The 21,418-nt window shown below is 41.3% G+C and overlaps 1 protein-coding gene and 1 long non-coding RNA gene across 6 annotated transcripts in view; one reads left to right on the forward strand and one right to left on the reverse strand.

Annotated features, from left to right (window-relative positions):
- The window catches only part of LOC311586207, a 199,933-nt gene that overhangs the window by 169,789 nt on the left and 8,726 nt on the right, over positions 1–21,418 (reverse strand). The gene's annotated exons all lie outside the window — the stretch shown is intronic.
- The window catches only part of RTN3 (reticulon 3), a 58,570-nt gene that overhangs the window by 11,004 nt on the left and 26,148 nt on the right, over positions 1–21,418 (forward strand). Inside the window, exons 3-4 of one of the 5 annotated variants that reach the window (XM_084760414.1) lie at positions 5,257–5,313; positions 16,382–18,541. The exons of 2 other annotated variants lie outside the window; for them this stretch is intronic. In XM_084760414.1, coding sequence (XP_084616540.1) covers positions 5,257–5,313; positions 16,382–18,541 — 2,217 coding nt within the window. The remainder of the gene's footprint in view (positions 1–5,256; positions 5,314–16,381; positions 18,542–21,418) is intronic. 2 more of the 5 variants (XM_084760415.1, XM_084760416.1) reach the window with 2 other exon arrangements.

Here is a 21,418-nt window from a genome sequence, read left to right on the forward strand (position 1 = left end):
GCTACTGTTATGAATTGTAGGGGCTGGAGAGATGGCTCAGAGCTTAAGAGCACTGGCTGCTCATCCAAAATTCCCGAGTTCAATTCCCAGCAACCACATGGAGGCTCACAACCATCTATAATGAGATCTGGTGCCCTCTTCTGGCGCACAGGTGAAACACCGTATACATGAGTTGTAAATATCTGTGCTTTTTGATGGTCTTAGGTGACCCTGTGGAAGAGTCATTGGCACTCCAGAAGGATCTTAACTCACCGATTGAGAACTGCTAGTTTAGCAAGTAAAGGTACTTACTGCCAAGCCTGTTCCGTGTCCAAGTTGGGTCCCTAGAACCCATTTTGTAGAAACAAAACTGACTCCTGCAAGTTGTCCAGTCTCCTAGCACATGCCTGTTAGTGCAACTTGGATGGGGAACAGAGCTGCCCTCAAGAAACTTTGCAAGCAGCCTAAGCTAGACTTTCCTCACTACTGGCAAACCATACTAGTGCTGTTCCTTCAAAGGTTATGATTACCCTTCATCTCAGTGGCATTCCATCATTCTAGTCTGACCAGAAGAAAAAATGTCAGATCTAAGTTGGAAGAAATTCTGTAAAAAATACCTTGGTTGGTATTCCTCAAAACTGTCAAGATCAGGGGCTGAGGAGATGTCAGTGGGTACAAGCACAGGGACCTGAGTTCAGATCCCTAGCAGTCATGTAAAAGCTGTGTCTGGTGCACATGTCTGTAACCCCAGCATTGGGGGCAGGGAGCTTTGGAGACAAGCTCTCGAATTCATTGGCCAGCCAGCCTCGCCAAAGTAGCAAACTCCAGATTCAGTGAGGAGTAAAAATAGTGGAGAACAAAGAGGAAGACACCACATGTCTACCTCTGGCCCCCACATGTTTGCATATGGGTTTGCATACCTCAAACTTCCATGCTTACACACACCTACACCATACACCTAAGAGTATAAAGCCAGAAAAGTCTGAGAAGCTGTCATCTTCTTCAAGTTAAAAGAGTGATAATGGAAAAGCATGATACCCTGCATGACTTCTTGGCTGGTAAAGAGGGCATTGGGTCTAGGAAGGTACCTCAGTTGGTAAAATGCTTGGCTAGGATGCGCAAAGCCGCCTTTGTGTTCGGTCCCCTGCACCATATAAGTCAGTGGTCATGGCACATGCCTGTAATCTTACCCAGCATATGAGAGGCTGAGACAGGAGGATTACCAGTTTGTATCTATCTTGATTAAATACTAATTTCCAAACAACACCAAGTCCCAGGCTAACCTGATCTACACAATGAGATCCTGCCTTAAACCTTGAAAGAGACAGTGTAAGCTGTTCCTTGTGTTCACTGATGGCATTGGCTCCGTCAGTTTTCTCTTTCTAGACAGGGTCACACTATCCCATCCTGGTTGGCCTCAAACTTACAGGGAGCCTCCTGTCTTGTTTTCCACAGTTACAGGTGTACCACTTACCACTTCTTCAGTTATCTTTGACTGTTTTTCTCTAATTTCTAGCATCCAAACAGAAGAATCTAAGTTGTCTCAATTCTACCTTGCCAAAATATTGAGAATTGGTTGTTGGTTTGTTTTACTGAGATTATAGGTGTGGGCTATCATGTCTGACTTTATGCAGGAGCTTTCCAATTTAGTGGAGATCTAAGCTCTTTTAAAAACATGGGTGAAAACTAGATGTAGTACACATGGTTGTGACCTCAGCACTCTCAGAGGATGCATAGTGTGACTGTCTCCCAACAAAACAGCCCCCCCACCCTCCAAAAAATACCTCATACATGATAGTGTCACACCCTTCAGTGACTCCTCACTGTACAGAATATATCATTTAGATATTTAAAGGCATTTGGAATCTGCTCAGATCCTTCCCTCCAGAATGCCTGCCCCCGCCCCATGGCCCACCCCCTCTCTTGGCCCCTGTAAAATCTCTTCTGGAGTGATCTTTATTTACCCCAGTGGCAGTCCCTAAGCATTAACTTCTCACACTCCTCTGATGTCTCTTGCTGTAGTAGACTAGCTGTTGTATTGAACGTTACAGAAAGTTACTCCACTAGCATTAGAGGATTAAGATGACCATTCTAGAGTTCACTTACCTGCAGGGTAGATTTGAGTAGGAATATAATGTGCTTTTGTAAGTTAGAAACCTCATGCAATACTGTTGCAAACTGCTGGTTATCTCTGTTCTCTATCAGAACAGATGCTATGCATACAAATTGGCAGGGTGGAATTTTCCACTGGGCTGGGGCATATGATAGAAATAAACAGGCAGACAACTGACAGGTTCATAGCCCCCCCCCCATGGGGCTTATTTAAAGGAGGTCCTCCTACAACCAGGTTTACCAGAGTTATTTATTTTTGTTTGTTTATTTATTCTTTGAGACAGGTTCTTATTAAGTAGCCTAAACTGTCCTTAAACCCACAGTCCTACCTCAGCCTTCTGAATTCTGGGATTATAGTTGTGTTCCACTACTCCTAGCTGTTTTAGATTTAAACTGATCAGTTGGTAGATTTAATGTTGACAGTAATTGCATATAGAAACGAACCCATCTGGAAATACTGAACAAGAGATAGTAAACATCTTCCTCTAAAAAAGAGGAGAGCCTTGAGAGATGGCTCAGAGCTTAAGAGTACCTTCTGCCCTTGCAGAGTTGGTTCCCAGCACCCACACTGGGTGGCTCACAACTGCCTAGGACTCCAGTGCTAGGGATCCAGTGACCTCTTCTAGACCCTGCAGGCACCAGAACTCATGTTGCATGCCCACGTGTAGAGACAAATAACTTAAAATAAGTCATTCAAAAAGAGGGGGAATGATTTTTATGTCTAAGAATGCTTGTGATGTTTCATCTTAAAGCAACCTAAAAGTGAATATAAAAATTCTGGTCTTGGATTCATGAGTGACTATCTGGTCTTCACCAAATTCTGCCTTGATTTTAATGTGCTCTGTATGTTATAAAATATTTTTTTAATTAATACTTACAGATACTGCTATGGCTTAGTTGTTTAAAGCAGTCTTCTAGTTTTAAATATAATTTCAATTTGTAAAAACATTTTTGTAATTGAAAGAAAAAAAGGGGAGTTCATGTATAATGTTTTATGTATTTAGGACATTTGGGAGGAGTGTTTTGTGTGTATGTCTGTATTTATATGTATGTATATCACAGTGTGCATATGGGAATCAGTGGAAGTCAGTTATTTTGTATCATGTGAGTTTGGATATTGAACTTGGATTATCAGGTTTTATGCTATCTCAGGAGACTTCTTTTTTTGTTTTTGAGACAGGATTTCTCTATATAACTGGCTGTCCTGGAACTTGCTTTGTAAACAATGTTGGCTTCAAATTCATAGGCTGCTGGGATCTACTTCCAGACTGCAGGGATTAAAAGCATGTGCCACCACTCATCAAGATACACACACACACACACACACACACACACTCACTCTCTCTCTCTCTCTCTCTCTCTCTCTCTTTCTCTCTGTCTCTCTCTCTGTCTCTCTCTCTGTCTCTCTCTCTCTCTCTCCCTCTGTATATGTGTGTGTGTTATATATATATTTTTTTTTTCTTTTCTGAAAGATGATATTCTCTTAAGTGCCAAAAAACAAAATCTTCCTTCTGTCCCAGGCAACGACTTCTCCTCCTTCTCCTCTTCTCTTTTCTTTTTGGTAACAGGGTCTCACTATGTAACAAATGCTGTTCTGGAACTCTATATAGATCAGGCTGGCCTCAACTCACAAGGATCTGCCTGCCTTTGCCTCTGCCTCTTGAGTTCTGGGATTAATGGTGTGTGTTGCCATTCATGGCTCTGAGTGTGTGAAAGACAGAGGCAGAGGTGCCAGAATCTGGTGTGTACCAGGCTGTCGTGAACTGACCTCCTGCATTTAGTTCCTAAGTGATGGGGTTACATGCTTTCATTACCAAGTTGGGTTTCACTCCAGACTTGCTTTTGTTTTTTGTTTTGTTTTTCAAAACAGGGTTTCTCTGTGTAACAGCCCTGGCTGTCCTGGCCTCACTTTGTGGACCAGGCTGGTCTTGAACTCACAGAGATCTGCCTGCATCTGCCTCCCAGTCCTGTGCTGGGATTAAAGGCGTAGATCACCACACCTGGCTTCACCCTAGACTCTCCCTCCCTCCCCAAGACAGGGTCTCTCTGTGTAGCCTTGGCTGTTCTGGACTCACTTTGTAGACCAGGCTGGCCTCAAACTCATAGCCTTCCACCTGCCTCTGCCTCCCGAGTGCTGGGGTTAAAGGTGTGCGCCACCACAGCAGACTTTATTTTTTAATCCCTTCTGTCAGTCCCTTCTGTTGCACTGAACACAGTGAACATATTTTTATATTTAATATTTTAATATGCAGGCTATATCAGTATATATAGCTTCACTTTTTTTTCCCCCAGGAAGGAATGGGGTAAAGTTGTTACCTCCATTAGCTTAGATAATCCTCTGCCTCAGCATCCTGGCCCACTGGGCTGCTGGTAGGCACCACCACATAAGGCATTACTTGTACTTTATTCTTTTCCAGAGCATCAAGTTAATTGTTTAGAAGTTTTTTAGCTAGTCATCTGTTGGGAGACATCTACGTTATTTCTAGTACTTAAAACCAGTGTCCTTACTGGATGTCCTTACTCACCCGTCCTTGTACATATATGTACATATATATACATATATGTACTTTGTAGGATGGATTCCTGGAAGTATTGACTACCCAAAGAGCATGTTTGTAGAACAGATAAAAGGTGGATGTTATGTGTATGTTACATTTTTTTATATGTTGACAGATTGAAGGAGTGTGATTTTCAAAGACGAAAGATTTCTCATTTAGCGTATTTGACTAGTGAATTGTGTTGTTTTTATTTTTTTAAGTAGTGAGGTCAGCTTTTGTCAGTTAAATATATTAAGTACTTATTTTAGTTATTTAAGGCTTCTAAATGTAGTTGGAAGTGATTTAAACCAAGTGGCAGTTATTACTTAGAAACCATTTTGCCAGAGAGCAGCAGAGCATGTGCGCTTGAGGTTGTGGCTGTTGTGAAGTGGTAGGGCTTCCTCTTTCCTCCTCAAGGAGATGATGTTTGTCTAGAAGAGACTGACTTGGTGAACTTCTAGAAGTGCATCCTGGAAGTAGAATGAGGTGTCACTAGCAGGTGAGTGAAAACAGTCATCGGAATAAATAAGCCCAGGGAAAATGACGTTTGACCCTCCAGAAAAACAACGTTAAAGTTAAGATTCCTGTGTGGGGTTGTCAAATTTTCATTCTGTATATTTTCTTTCAGATTCCTTTGTTTCTTCCTCTTCCTCTCAGCCTGTATCTATATTTTCGACCTCACAAGGCAAGTCTGTAACTTTTTTTGCACATTAATAGAAAGAAAAATGTTAAGAAAGAGGCTGTAACTGAGGATGAGGTGGAAATCTTTATTGTCCCCACATCTCTTAAAATGGAAACTAATTACTAAACCATCCTTTTTCTACTTAAGTTGCCAGTAGGTCCCTGTGAAAATTAATATACTTGAGTGAGGCTGAGTGAACCATTTACACAGCATAAGCTTTAGATGTAGCTTTGACTATTACTTAAAAATTAAACACTGGAGACTGGGTGGCAGTGGCTCATACCTTTAATGCAAGCACTTGGGAGGCAGGGGCAGACAGATCTCAGAGTCCAAGGCCAACCAAGGCCACACAGAGAAACCCTATCTCAAAAAACAAAAACAAAAAACAAAAAAAGAAAATTAAAAACTGGAGCTGGAGAGATCGCTCAATGGTTAAGAGCACTGTCTGCTCTTCCAGAGGTCCTGAGTTCAAATCCCAGCAACCACATGGTGGTTACAACCATCTATAATGGAATCTGATGTCCTCTTCTGGCATGGACCATATATGCACACAAAACACTTGTACATAAAAAAAACAAAAAAAAAAAACCCTCGGGCCCTTGAGATGCCTCTGCAGGTTATAGTACCTGCCACCTGCCTAGTCACCCTAGCTCAGTCCTCAGGACCGCGTGGTAGAGGGGGAGAGTCAACTCCCACAGGTTGTCCTCTAATCTCTCTCGCGCGCACACACTGTTAAAAATGTGTTACATTGGGGATGGTAGCTCAGCTGTTAAGAGCACTGACTGCTCTTCCAGAGGACCCAGGTTCAATTCCCAGCATCCACAAGACAGCTCACAACTGTCTGTAACTCCAAGATCTGGCACCCTCACACAGACACACATGCAGGCAAAACACCAATGCAAATAAAATTAAATAAATAAAAGAGCTCTTGTTGCTTTTCCAGAGGCCCTAAGTTTAATTACTAGCACTTATGCTGGGTCACTTATTTCTAGCTTCAGGGATCAGTGCCCCCTTCAGTGCCCACAGGCACCAAATTCTATATACGTACATACTCAACCCCCCCCCCACACAATTGAAAATAAAAATTTTTAAATATTAAAAGTGCTGGGCATGGTGGTGCACACCTTTAATCTCAGCACTCGGTAGGCAGAGGCAGGCGGATTGTTGTGAATTCAAGGCCAGCCTGGTCTACAGAGTGAGTCTAGGACAGCCAAGGCTAACACAGAGAGACCCTGTCTCAAAAAAAAAAAAAAAAAAAAAATATATATATATATATATATATATATATATATATATATATATATGGTTAAAAGCTTGTATGTAGAGTTCAGGGCTTCTCAATTCTAGCATGCACTTAACCTATTAATTTGAACCTATGTAGCTGGTATGAGGGGCTTTAGAAAGCAGTATGAAAGTATGCTTCCAGTGACCTATAAAATAACAGCCTAGCTACAGGAATTTGATGTAAATCTACCTGAAATTTATCTCAACTGCTAGGCTGCTTTCAGATGCTTAGACATATTGAACAGTTGATTGACTTGTAACAGTTAAGGCTCCTTATCCTAGAGATTAAGCTGCAAATTAAAAAATAAAATAAGGCCGGGCATGGTGGCACAAGCCTTTAATCCCAGCACTTGGGAGGCACAGGCAGGTGGATTGCTGTGAGTTCAAGGCCAGCCTGGTCTACAAAGTGAGTCCAGGACAGCCAAGGCTACACAGAGAAACCCTGTCTCGAAAAACCAAAATAAGTAAATAAATAAGCTAAAATAAAATAAAATCCAATGTGGCAGTTCACACCTATAATCCTAGCACTCTAAAGGCAGAGGCAGGAGGATATCTGTGAGTTTCAAGCCAACCAGTATTGTACAGCAAGACCCACCCAGTCACAAAGCAAACGAACAACAACAACAACAAAAAAAAATTGTTAAGCAGTGGGGAAGGTATCCTAAGTGTGGCAGCTCTCCCAAGAATTTGAAAATATGCTGATGCTTTGTTGATTAATGTTATTAGTAAAGTTCACTCCATTTGTACTGTGGTACTAAATCCAAATACACATCAGTGGGGAAACTCTTACTTTCTAAAGATAAAGTGAGAAGACTATTACAGCTCAGTGATAGAACACGTGCCCTCCATGCACAAATCCCTGAGTTCAGCCCCAGCATCACCTGCATGCTGGGAGTGGGAGGTGATTAAAGTCACTAGATATATCTCCAAAGTTGTATGTAAAATGTTAGCTGTTCTAGTTGGGACTTTCTGCAGCTTGGATGCTGGATTTATAAGAAGACTCTGACCTTACTCAATTTAGGGAACTTGACTAGTATACCTGAGGCCCTGAGTTAGATACCCAGTACTGCAAAAATTAAAGTCTAAAGAGAGATGGATCCGTGGTTAAGAGAACTAGCTGGAAGTCAGTCTTGTAGAGGACCAGGGTTCAGTGCCCAGCTCCTATGTGATAACTTCTAACTATAAGTCCGGTTTGAGGGGATCCAGTGACACCTTCTGTTCCCACAGCCATGAAGTGCACTTACATATATGAATGTAAAACACTCATGCCCATAAAATAATTAGAAATATTTTTAAAATTTTAAAAAGAAAGACTAAAAACCATATGAAATGGTTTCATTTAGACTGATCATTAGCACCCCTAACTCCTTCATAGTATCCTTGATTATATGATTTTAAGATAATAAAATAGCAGAATCATAATTGTGTTACCTTATGAGCCAGTAATCTTACATGTTTACTTACAAAGATAGAAATTTTGTGAAATCACAAGTAATTCAAATATATAAAGTAGTTATTTTGTTTCTGACCTTTTAAATCTACGGAGGGATATTTTTAAGCTCCCCCCCCCATGTTAGTTGATAATTTAAACAAATAAGTATTGAATTTATTCATCTCTGGAAGAAAAATACCATATTATAAATAAAGCAAATAGCTTTTTTTTTTCATTGCAAATATTTCAAGATTTTTGTTTTTTGTTTCCCGAAACAGGGTTTCTCTGTGTGTGGCCCTGGCTGTCCTGGACTCACTATGTAGACCAGGCTAGCCTCACACTCAAGAGATCTGCCTGCCTCTCCCTTCCGAGTGCTGGGATTAAAGGCATGCTCCACCACTGCCTGGCTAATATTTCAGATTTTGAAAAATACATTCCACACTGGAGTCACTTTTTACACAGAAAGGGAATAGTTGATGTCCAAGGTAGTGAGCTATATAACCCTTAGCAGTCCCTAATAGTGTTAGGAGCACAGTGTCATACTGATGAAGTTATCTTAGCCCCTGCTTGCAAACAGCACACAAGCACCTCAGTAGAACAGAAATACACAAAGGGATCGAAACCTCCCCAGTAGCTTTAGTGTTACAATACACTCTAGTCTTCATAAGAACATGTTCGTTGCTCTTGCTTTCTGCTTGCCAGAGCATTTGATTTTGACTCCTTGCTGTCAAGGCAGTTAATGACATTGTGTCCCTGGCAGTTTCAACCCAGCCTCTTTAGTAGCACTTACCTTGCAAACAACAAACCAGCATTTGAAAGTCGGTTCATGGGAGCTCTGCTAGTCTGGAAGTCAGTCTGTTCATTGTGTGAAAAGACAGGTGCCAGATGATCAGTTGTACTCTAGGGTAGCTGATACTGGAAGCTTCTGTTCTGCCTTTAAAAATAAGACTTTTGGTATATTTGGCTTACAGTTAGAACTCCTGGAACTAGAAGCAGTCCTATCTCACAGAGGCCCTTCTGAATGTTGCTTTTATATTTTTAATACTGAAATATAGATTATCTATTTACCATAATTAGGTTTCAGAGAGGTGCATATATCAGAAAGTAAAACAAAAAGAGAGAGAGAGAGATGCCATTAATTTGGATTGAGTAATAGTCATGTTTTTCCAAAATAAATTATATTTATTAACTTTTATGACAGACATGTTACATAAGCCAAGAAGTCAAGCTTTTTAATAAATATATGTATAGTTAATAATACCAATGAAATCCTGAATTAACTTGCGCTCTGGATAGACCCTTGCAATTTTCTGCCTCTGGGGTCCTTTTTTCATCAAGTAGAGCACGGCATTTCAGAATTGAGGAGTGAATTTTAGTGGTGTCTTCCTATGTAAAACACATGCAGACATACTGTATGTGGGTAATTTTTAGGGGGCTTTTACCATACTCGAACATGATGCAAATCATTAATTAGGTACTAGCTCAAGTGGAACAACCTGGCTTTAGAATGGTCACACACGGACCAAAGACTTCAAAGTCCCTACTTGCAACTGCTGTACCAGTGATACAGATGATCACATAAGTAGTTTCATTTAGGATTTAGAAACATTTCACAGTCGTAGGGGAGGGGAGTAAGGGGAAAATGGGAGGGAGGGAGGAATGGGAGGATACAAGGGATAGGATAACAATTTAAGATGTAATATGAATAAATTAATAAAATATATTAAAAACAAACAAAAAGAAACATTTTAAAGGATGTGATATTGAAGTTGATATTAAAACTATGACAGCAAAGGAGATAGAACTTTGACTATATCCTTGTTATTAGTGATATACTTTGCTATCATGGTGGGGGAAGAAGCCTTCCATTAAACACAAAATCAAACTGACATTTAGTTTCAGCATTGAAAAGAGTGGAGTCTGGAAAATATTTTGATTTGCTTTAGAAAACTTTTTTAAAGTAGATGGAAAGAAAGGCAGCATCCACACTTGAGGTTTGGAAGTGGAGCTGCATCATGGGCATCTGTGCGCAGTGTGACTGATGCAGTGGGCATCTGGATAGGAAGTTACAACACTGTACTTTGGGGCAAGCATTGAGAAAAACATTTTGCCAGTTACAGCCTTTTTCTTAAAAAAAAATTTTTTTTTTAAAGCAAAACATTTTTCTTTTGTACAAAGAGACTTTTTGTTTAGGACCTTGCTTGGCTGCAAAGTTGTCTGCTGGCTAACTTCCTATTTGGATGCTGTGGCTGAAAGTTGCTGGTACTGATATGCACGGTAATGTGTCTTGCCTTCTTGTTCTGTGAACATAAGAAAATTCAAGTGTAGAGAAAACCTGCACCTGAATATTCTAAGCTTCCTTTGTGTCAGTATACATACTATTTGTGTGAAAGAATGACTTAGTGGCTTCTACAAGCTGGGACCCCTTTGCTAATATACGTAGTTTTCCATGTTGAGAGTTTCCTTTAACTGAAACAATAGAATTCCTAAGTAAGAGGGCAACTAAGTGGTAATCGTAACATTAGTCTAAGCTATTCATTCTTTTTAGGAAGAACTCTTAATAGTCAAGCTAACATGCATCTTGGATTTTGATCACATTTTCAGTGATTAAGGTAGGAATATTTGCAGAGAGAGGTAGTAAACTTTTACTCTTGAAGAAACAGTTTGAGGGGGAAAATGTAGAGAAGACATTTTGAAGAGTAGTGTAAGCTATAAGGGATTTTACAATTCAAATATATTCATTTGGTGTATATGTTGTATTCACTTGAAGTTTTTTTTTTAATTATGCCACTGTTTAATCTCCATCTTATAAAATATTCTAGTTCTAGAAAACTCTTTTCAGTCAATTCCCACATCAGATTTTCTAATCAAGTTGAGCTTTTCCTTATTTCATTCAAATTTAGTGTTACTGTATTTTTAAAAATAGGCTTAGGCAGCTGGGCGTGGTGGTACATGTCTTTAATCCCAGCACTGGGAGGCAGAGGTAGGCAGATTGCTGTGAGTTCCAGGCCAGCCTGGTCTACAAAGTGAGTCTAGGACAGCCAAGGCTACACAGAGAAGTCCTGTCTTTGGGGGGGGGGGTGGAAAAAACTGAGAATTGGCCTGATTTGGTTTAGTTTGTTTGTTTTTTTAATTATTATTTGTTTGTTAAAGTTATTTTTTATGGGCTAGAGAGATGGCTCAAAGGTTAAGAGCCCGGTCTGCTCTTCCAAAGGTCCTGAGTTCAATTCTGAGCAGCCACATGATGGCTCACAACCATTTATAATGAGATCTTCTGGCATGCAGGTGATAAATAAATAAATCTTTTTTTAAAATTATTTTTAAATTTATGTATATTGGTGTTTTCTCTGCATGTATGTCTGAATGAGGATGTTGAGTCCCCTGCAACAGGGAGTTAAAGACAGAAGCTTCCATAGGGGTGCTGAATTGAACTCGTGTTCTCTGAAAGAGCAGTCAGTACCATCTCTCCAGCCATGGTTTGGTTTAGTTTTATGTGTGATTGTGGGAGTAGGAGCCAGAGCCCCACCCCAACTCTATGGACGTGCTGTAGACAGAGAAGACGCACCCCCACTCCTCTTCTGCTGTGCAGAGTGGCTACCACATGTGACTTACAGGACTGGAGCTCTGAAGTTCAGCTCTGGTCATTCTGCCTCCCAACAGTTTGTCAGCTGTGCTGAACTGGATGTGCCAGAGGGGCTGGGGGACAGACCTTGAGCTCTGTCCTTCGAGATTCTGAGTTAGTGATTGAAAGATACAGCTTCAAAAATACCTAGCACTCGGGAGGCAAAAACAAGTCTTACCTACATAGTAAGTTCCAGGCTAGCCAGAGTTATATAGAATAAGAGATCCTGTCTCAAAGGAGGTTTTAAAGAAAAAAAAAATTTTTTTTAAAGTTCCTATAGCCAGGCAGTGGTGGCACGCGCCTTAATCCCAGCACTCAGGAGTTAGAAGCCAAGTTGGTCTACAGAGTGAATTTCAGGGCTACATAGAAAAACCTTAAAATGAATGTGGATATCGAAACCCATTGTTAGAAAAAACTAATTTAGAAACTGCTTGCAATGAATGATTTGTTTTGTTTTTTTTGTGACAGGATTCCTCTATGTAGCCTAGACTCACATTGTAGACCAGGCTGTCCTCAAACTCATAGAGATCAGCCTGCCTCTGCCTCCCTGAGTGCCAGGATTACAGATGTGCACCTCCGGGCCCAGTTACTGGCAATGAGTTTTTCAAAGTACATATTTTTTATTTGAGACAGTCTCATTATGTCGCCCTAGCTTGCCTGGAATTCATTATGTAGACCAGGCTGGTCTTGAACTCACAGAGATCCCTCTACCTCTGCTTCTCTAGTACTGGGATTAAAGGTATCTGCCACCATGCCCAATTCTTATTTTAATGTGTGTGTTTTGCTTGTATATATGCCTGATGCCCACAAAGGACAGAAAGGGGCATTGAATTAATCTCTTGAAATTAGAATATTAGATGGCTACCATGAGGGGGCCATAAACAACCCTATGGGTGCTCTGCCAACAAATTGCTGTTAGCCGCAGAGTAATCTTTCCAGCCTCCTTTTAAAAACTTTTTATTGTTGTTGTTGGTAGTCGTGGTAGTACTTTTGTGGTTTTGTTATTGTTGTTTGTTTTGAGACAAGGTGTCTGTCTTATAACACAAGCTAACCTCAAGCTCCTAATCTTACCCCTCCCAAGTGTGGGATGGATCACAGATATAAGTGTATGTGAAACATTGCAAAGTATGTGTTTGTATCTATAGTTTATTTTGTTTTTTGAGACAAGGTAGTCCTGACTATCCTGGAATTCAAAGAGATCTGCCTGCCTCTGCCTCTTGGGTGCTGGGGTCAAAGGCATGAGACGCCATGGACTGTGTGTTTGAAAATTGAAGCGAGTATTATTTTAATTGGTAACAATTTTCAGGGTTTCTGGAGTTTTCCGCTGTGTTGTAAGGTGCCGGTTTGTTTAACACTAATGGCTATTAAGTGTCATGCTGTCTACTAAGAGGAGAATTCTTGTTTAGAACTATTGTAAGAGGCTTGTTATGTCCTGCTTAGTGATGTCACACTACAAACCTTTTACCTCTGGCCCAAGTTTTTTTTTCATTGTGTTAGTACACACCAGCTCTGCCGAAGGTTTTAGGGTTACAGTTACGTGAAATTTCTTTTCATTTGCCAAAATTCTAGTGGAGAACATTAAAATTAAACACAAATAAAGATGTTTCCTTCTTTGGCTGCATGTGGGAAAGTCTGACAGTAATGAGAGCTAGCATCTATATGTCATGCTCACCAAAGAATGAATAAGGCATTATTCTGCTTATACTGCAAACTTCACAAAACAGTGGCTACCTCAGTGAGTTAGGAAATTATTATTAGGAAGTGTGTGTGCGTGTGTGTGTGCGTGTGTGTGTGTGTGTGTGTGTGTGTGTGTGTGTTAATAAGGAGCTGCAGCTGTAGCTCAGTTGATTGATTACCTGGTATATATGAAGCCCTTGCATTCAATTTCTAGTATTCTACAAACCGGAAGTGTAGTGAACTCCTGTAATACAGCACTTGGGGAAGTGTAGGCAGGAGCATCAGGAGTTCAATAACATCCTGAGCTACTTAAGTTTGAGACCAGCCTGGAACACACAGAGTTTGTCTCCAAAAAAAACCCAAAAAACCGATATATATATTTGATAAAATATTTGTAGCCTGTCAGGCAAGCATGGTGTTCATAAGAAAACTCATAGCATTCTGACAGCAAGACTTCTAGCCTAACCTCTCAGACTTACAGCCTAACCTCACAGCTTTTCTTAGATTGTTCTGTACCCAGTTCCTAACTTGGAGTGCTCAGAGTTGAGGGAAACAGGAAAAAAGCAGGGCATAGGAAACTGGTAAGTTCATGTTCTGCCAGAGCAGTGTTCTCACTGCCGTTCTAGAAATGTATGCAATTTATGACCATCATTTCTTTCTATTGTGGTGTCTTTTTCTTTTCATGGACTATAACCAGTACCATTATTTTATTTGTTAATTGACTTTGTTTATTTCGGTTTGCTTGATTCTGTTAGCTCCATAAAGAACGGGTTTTTCTGTTTCAATTAGTGCATTAAATCCACTTTCTGAAATGGTGTCTGGCATGTGATAGACAGAAATAATTTACTGTGCTGACACTCTCATCTGCAATAGGTCTTCTGAATCGTCTGAAATTCCGTGTCTATAAAATGTGTGGGCTATGCTCTGTTTGTGGGGTGCGATCAGTTTTGCTTGCCTCAGAGTTCCATTCCTGTTGGGAAAGCTTCAGAATTTTCACTTGTGGTGCTGGGCTTCATTTATATACCCTTTTCATGCTGAGTGTCTTAGATTTACCCTCCATTTATGAAGTTTCTCGCTACCTAGGTTACAGTTTTTCTGTTCTAAAGCTCAGATTCTGTGACATAAATTTTAGTGATGTAAAGCCGGGCGTGGTGGCGCACGCCTATAATCCCAACACTCGGGAGGCAGAGGCAGGTGGATCGCTGTGAGTTCGAGGCCAGCCTGGTCTACAAAGCGGGTCCAGGACAGCCAAGGCTACACAGAGAAACCCTGTCTCAAAAAACCAAAAAAAACAAAAAAAAAAAATTTTTTTTTTTTAGTGATGTGCCAGAATAAGGCAACTCCATTTTTTTTTTTTTTTAAGATAGAGTCTCCACATAGCTCTGGCTGCCCTAGAATTCACTATATAGACCAAGCTAGCTTCTGACTAACAGAGATCCTCCTACCTCTGGTGTCCCGACCCCCACCCAGTGCTAGGCCTTAAAGGCATGCACCACCACTCCCAGCTCATGAGACAACTCTTCAGCATTTGGAAACATCTATAATAGTGTGATTTCATTTAATGTGCTAAAATACTTGATTTTTATTTTAATTTTCAATAAATTGCATGATGTCATAAACTTCCTTCTATCTGTCATAACTGGAAGAAAAAAGAGCCTAGACAATCTCAAAGGATTTTTTCTTTTATGTCCTCCTAATTATTCATTCATGCTCAAGGCATTGCTGTCCTGAGCCTAGTTATGCCTCACATGACCAAGTTGTGCCTTTGATTCATTTATTTGGAAATATTTTAAAGTCTGCTTTGTTACAGCTCCAGAGATGTAGCAGTATGTGAAAAAAACAGTGCCTTCTCATAGGACAGTTATGTTCATCTCTCTTAGATTAGAAAGAGAATATTGTAGTAAATGGATGGTTGATGTAGAATTAATAATCAGTAAGACTGATCACTCCTGTTTTAAAAATAATTCTGTTTAATGTCAGCAAAAGAAACCAACTCATACCATTCAGTATTTTTTTAAAGGAGGAAAGAGTCATTTTTGGCTTACAAGTTCAGAGTGTTCACAGGGTGCTGGTGCTCAGCTGGCTACCTTTCTTGTTATTCTGTCTGAGCCCCTACACTAGGCATGGGGTGATACCATCCACACCCAGGGCAGATCTTCACCCCCTCTGTTACCTCTCTGAAACATTCTGACAGACACATCATTGAGGAGATTTTAAACTCTGCCAAAGTGACAAGATGAACTACCACAAGTCCATCCTCGTCAGCTTACAACCACATGCATCACTGCGGCACTGCACACCTGGCCAGGTGCAGGCCTTCATCCATCTCCATAATCCCTGTAGCCTTAACAGGTCCGACACTGTTCAGAAGTCCAAGTCCAAGGGCCCCCTGGGAAGCTCAAGGTGACCCTTACTGTGCTAAACTTGTTATTGGGCTAAAATGGTCACTTAGAATATCAGGCGATTTCATCCCTTCCTTGAAGCGGGAAATGGAGTGTTTTTAGTCTCGTTTTTCAGGCTCAGGAAAGATCTGTTGCCTCTCTAGATCCAGAAGTACTTGAGCCACGCAGCTTCCTTTTCCTCCTTCAGTTGTGAAGACTGTAAGGGATCTGTAGAGCCAGTGTACTCTGAATTGTTCAGCTTGCAAAGGAAGGAACAGCAGCATGACATAACAGCAGGCTGTTCTGTAGATTACGTTGCTCCTACTGAATAACCCACCCCATCCCCCAAAAAAGAAAGAAAACCTCCTCACACCTCCCAGTACCGCCACCACCTTATGCAAGAGGAAGAAAGTTTAAAAAGGATTGTCCTGAAAATGTTGTGTCATTCTCAATTTGTAGCATGATACCGGCTTTTGTTTTACTGTTGGCAGTTTTATGCATGTTTCATAGGACAATCATTGATCTTTGTTTTGTTATGTATTTGTGTGAGTTCATCTGTTTATATACATGCATTTTATGTTTGTGATTTAAAAATAAAAAGCATGCTGCCTGGCCTGACTAGTCACGCGTACTTGCACCTGGTAAATATCTTTTTCTTTCAAATTCTGACTATAGCAGGATTAACCTCTCTTTGCTCTGATGAGCCACCTTCAGAAATTATGGCTTCTTCCTTTGTTTCATCTTCTGAAATACATAACCCTGACCTCACAACAGTGCTTGGAGAAAAATGCGAAACGTTATGCAGCCAGTTTGTTCTAGCTAAAGAAGGAAAAGACCCCTTGGTTCTTCTAGATAAGAAAAGGCTGGACACGGATCAGGGGACCAACGAGGAAGGAGTGGAAGCTCCGGTTTCCCTTGCAGCTGGCACTCCTGGCAACCGCCCTTCCCTTCCAGACGGTTTCCCAGAGCAGCCTGCTTTTCTCTCGAAGGAGACTGGCCCAGCAGAAGATTGGGCAGCCAAAGACCAAGAGCCCAAGAACCCAAACAAGGCTCCAGGTGGAAAGGACAGAAGTACACTGGATCCTGGGCAGTCTAAGGCAGAACATACTTGTACATACTCCTTGTCCCCATCTGAACTTTCAGGAGCCAGCGTAGAAAAAGATTCTCCTGAGTCGCCATTTGAAGTAATTATTGACAAAGCAACATTTGATAGAGAATTTAAAGATTTGTATAAGGAAAGCACAAATGATTTGGGTGGCTGGGCGGCTCACAGTGATAGAGAATCTGCCGCAGACTTGTTGGAAATGAATGACAAAGTGTTTCCACTGAGAAATAAAGAAGCAGGGCGGTACCCGGCCTCTGCACTGCTCGGTAGGCAGTTCTCACACACCACAGCAGCGCTGGAAGAGGTGTCTCGATGTGTGAATGATATGCATAACTTTACTAATGAAATACTGACTTGGGACTTAGTTCCCCAAGCAAAACAACAAGCTGAAAAACCATCTTCTTGTACCACAAAAAGTACAGGACTAGACAGGAGTGAGCATCGCTCAGAAATTCCAGTTATAAATCTTAAAACAAACACTCATCAGAAAATGCCTGTATGTTCTCTTAATGGGAGCACCCCCATCACCAAGTCCACAGGTGACTGGGCAGAAGAGTTTACAGAGGGAAAGCCTGTAAGAGACCACCTCAGATCCGCAAAAGAAGCCAGTAGTAGAGGTGAGCCAGGCAGGTCCCAGCCTCCTCCAGAGCTACCTGGCTCTGGGCCTGCGAAACAGGTCTCAGGCTCTGGAGCAGCCACAGTGGAAGTGGCTTTACCTGACCAGGAGGATGTCTGGCCTAACTCCATGTTGGGGGAAGTCACAGAGGTTGATAGTTCAGGGGAATCTGATGACACAGTCATAGAGGACATTACAGCAAATCCCTCATCTGAGAACAAGCAAGTTTTGCCTGAAACAACTGACTCCTTTCCAAGCCCTGCCACAAAAGCAAGTGAAAGGGGAATCAAAGAGACTCCCAGTTGTGAAACTGTGAGGAGTGAAATGTGTGAAAACCCTGCGGAGCCAAGCAGTGCTTTGGAGCTACATCAGGCTCAGCCAGAAACTCCTCCTCAGGGAAGTCTGGAAGGTGAGACGGTGTGCTCACAAGTACCTGGTACTCTGAATGAAGTCACACCTGAAAAGCCTGCTGTAACTGACAACCCCAAAATTCCCTCAGCAGCACCTCCCAGTGTTGTTAGTGAGACAGGATTCTCTCTAACTGCGGCAGCTTCTGCCAAATTGGAGTCTTTTCTTGGAAAACATGTTGAAGATAAAGTTGGCTCCTCCCCCGAGGACTTAATGGCTGCTCTCCCAGGAGCCGGGGAGAAGGGGAGCGTAGATAAAGAGGAAGAAGCAGTGTTAGAGAAGACAGCAGACTTGAAAAGCACTTTGCCCGTAGAACTCTTGCATGACAGGAAGCGAGGTGGTTCTGAAGCCAAAGACACAAAAAGCAAATACAGTGAGCACAGCAGAGAAACAAGTGGAGGTCCCCTCACGGTGTCCCCCGACTTAGAGCAGGAGCAGCTCACCATCAGAGCCATTAAAGAATTAGAGGAAATGCAGGCTGAAGGAACATCGCCTGGAGGAAAACTCAAGCAGGCCTTTGCTCCACAGTGGCCTCAGGGCTCATCCGACATCCTGGAACACACAGGTGGCAAGACTGGGTCTGATCGTGGGGTATCCAGAAGGTCTGCTGTCACCAAGGACACTAGAGTAGATCCTAGTTCCAGCCCTAGCAAGACTGAGATGGTTAACAAGCATGTCCTAGCAAGACTTCTGAGTGATTTCCCAGGTAACCATTTACTCCAGAAATTCTGCATGTGGCTAATGCTGCTGTGATTATTAGACTACCACATTTCTATTCTGCTTCATGCCCTGTAAGCACCCTGTAAGTAAAAGCAGATACCACCACCACCGCCCCATACACACACCTAGTGATCACTTAACTTGGTTTCTCTATATTTGTATTTCCCAAAGCCACAGACTACTTGGTAACACTAACTTCCTGAGTTTTTAATGTTTCTGTTCTGTTCCAAGGTTCTTCTTTTTTTTATGGGTAGCCTGAGTATGGCTACTACCTTTAGGAATATCACTACATTCTTATTTATTTACTGCTATGTGATTTTGCCCTTGTTTGTTTTGAGGCAGGGTTACCCACGCTGGCCTGGAACTCACTGTGTAGCCCAGGCTATTGTTGAACTCATAGCCTCTCAAGTGCTGGGATTGCAGGCCCAGTCTTTGTTCTTATTTATTTTCAAAATTCAAAGTATTTCTTAATTTATTATTTATACAGTGGTCTACATATATATCTAGAGGCCAGAAGAGGGCACCAGATTTCATTATAGATGGTTGTGAGCCATCATGTGGTTGCTGGGAGTTGAACTCAGGACCTCTGGAAGAGCAGACAGTGCTTTTAACCTCTGAGCCATCTTCAATAGGGGACTTGTAAAATTTTTTGTTTTGTTTTTTGAGACAGGGTTTCTCTGTAGTCTTAGCTGGCCTGGAGCTCATTTGGAAGACCAGGCTGGCCTGGAACTCACAGCGATCCACCTGCTTCTGCCTCCAGAGTTCTGGGATTAAAGGCGTGCTGCCACCACACCCAACTGGGACTTGTAAATTTTAATTAGTTATCAAAGATAAAAGAACTCCTGCAGGGAAACTCAGTAAATGTAACTTTTAATTAATGTACTGTATTCCACAGAGGGTTTATGCTCTGAAAGTAGGTGACCATTAATAGTGCTCTTTCAGAGTGATTCTTAAGAGAAACTCATTCATTCTTATACTTAGGGCCTACTGAATAGTGGTCAGACAGCAGAACATTTGTTGTTTCGTTTTGAGACAGGGCTTATCTGTGTAGCCCTGGCTGTCCTGGAACTCACTCTCAGGCCTCAAACTCAGAGATCCACCTGCCTCTGCCTCTCAAGCGCTGGAATTAAAGGCATGTGCTACCACACCTGGCTCCATTTTCAGACTTTAATGTAACCTTAGACAACAAGTCTAACTGGTTCTTCATCTTCCTTTGGTAATGGGATGATGGTAGTTATTTTTGCCATGTTTTATAGTGTTGTTATAAGTAAAGAACTTTGTAAACAGTAATTATTAGTAATTCCCAGCTGAGCTGTTTCATCTAGAATGAGAGATTTAAAAAGCTGTGGAAGTTGACGATACTTCTCATTAACCAAATTCTGGTTTTGGTAAGTATTTTTAGATGGTAGGTAAGTCAGATTGACATAGTTAGAACCTTAAGGGTTATCCTTTACAAAATTCAAAGTGAAAAACCTCAGCAGTTATTTTATGATCAAATCTTTAAAAATGTAAATCATTTTGATGAACTGCATCAACTTCTTATTTTCACACAGCATGTACACATGACATACTCCCACACATACACATAATTAGAAATAACATATTTAGATAAAAATATAAATAAAAATAAAGTCACAGGGCTGGAGAGATGCCTCAGTAGTTAAGAGCACTTGGTTGCTCTTCTGGATGTCCTGAGTTCAGTTCTCAACAACCACATGGTGGCTCGCAAATATCTGTAAAGGGATCTAATGCCCTATTCTGGAGTGCATGAAGACAGAGCACTCATATACATAAACTACATAAATAAATCTTTAAAAAATAATAAAGTCACCTTGATTTTTTTTTTTATTATTATAACCAGGTAGGTAACAGGCTGAAGCTGGGCCTGGTAGGTGAGAGGACTGAGAAGATAGCGTGAGTCCTTCCCTTCCCATGGCTAGAAATCAAAAGGGAAGAAGGATACTGAAAAGGAGAGATCCAGAAGGCGAAAGCCTAAAATTCTTTCTGTGAAATGGTTTCCAACGTAAGCTTCTGTCTGACCCCTGACCCACATGTGCACACGAGAGAATCCAAGCAATCCAGCTAAAGACAAAAGAACTGAGCCATGACTTGATTTTCCGCACCAGTGACAAGAGTTTGCAAATTGAATATAACAAAATGTAACCCCCCAAAGTTATACTCTCCAGGGCTCAGTGGTCGCTGCCCTTACAGGGGCCTCCTTAGGCATCTGCACTCACTTGGTGCACATGTAGACAAACAGGGACACATACATGTAATGAAACAAAGTACGATAATTGATGTGTGTGTTTGAGGGTGTTGAAACAGGTTTTCTCTCTATAGACCTGGCTGTTCTGGAGTTCTCTTTGTTCTTGATCTCACAGAAATGCCTCTGCCTCTGCCTCCCAAGTGCTGGCATTAAAGGAGTATCCAGATAAATAATTGTTTAAGTGCATACTCTGCAGAGGAGAATATGTACATATACATGGATATGTATAACAGAATAAGTACATCAAGCTGTGAAACATGGTATTCATGGTGTCCAAACTAACTTTAAAAACCAGTCTAGAGGAAAGAGATCTCTGTAAGTTCAGTTCCAGGCCAGCCAGTTACACAGTGAGACCCTGGAGAGGGAGAGGAGGGAAGAAGAGAGAGGTTATTATAGCCACTCAACAAAGTAGAGCAAAATGTTTGTATTGAATAAAAAATAAAGGGAATCTCAGCCTAAAACTAGACAGAGAGCCTAGAGACCTAGAGCCATATAACACCTGAGATTTGAAACTCACTAAGTGACCATCATAGCAAAATGGAGATGATGGAGGAAGGAACCTGGATTTGAGGATAAACGGAATCACACAACCTGAAG

Source organism: Acomys minous (assembly GCF_964271855.1).
Source record: "Acomys minous genome assembly, chromosome: 2".
NCBI lineage: Eukaryota > Metazoa > Chordata > Mammalia > Rodentia > Muridae > Acomys > Acomys minous.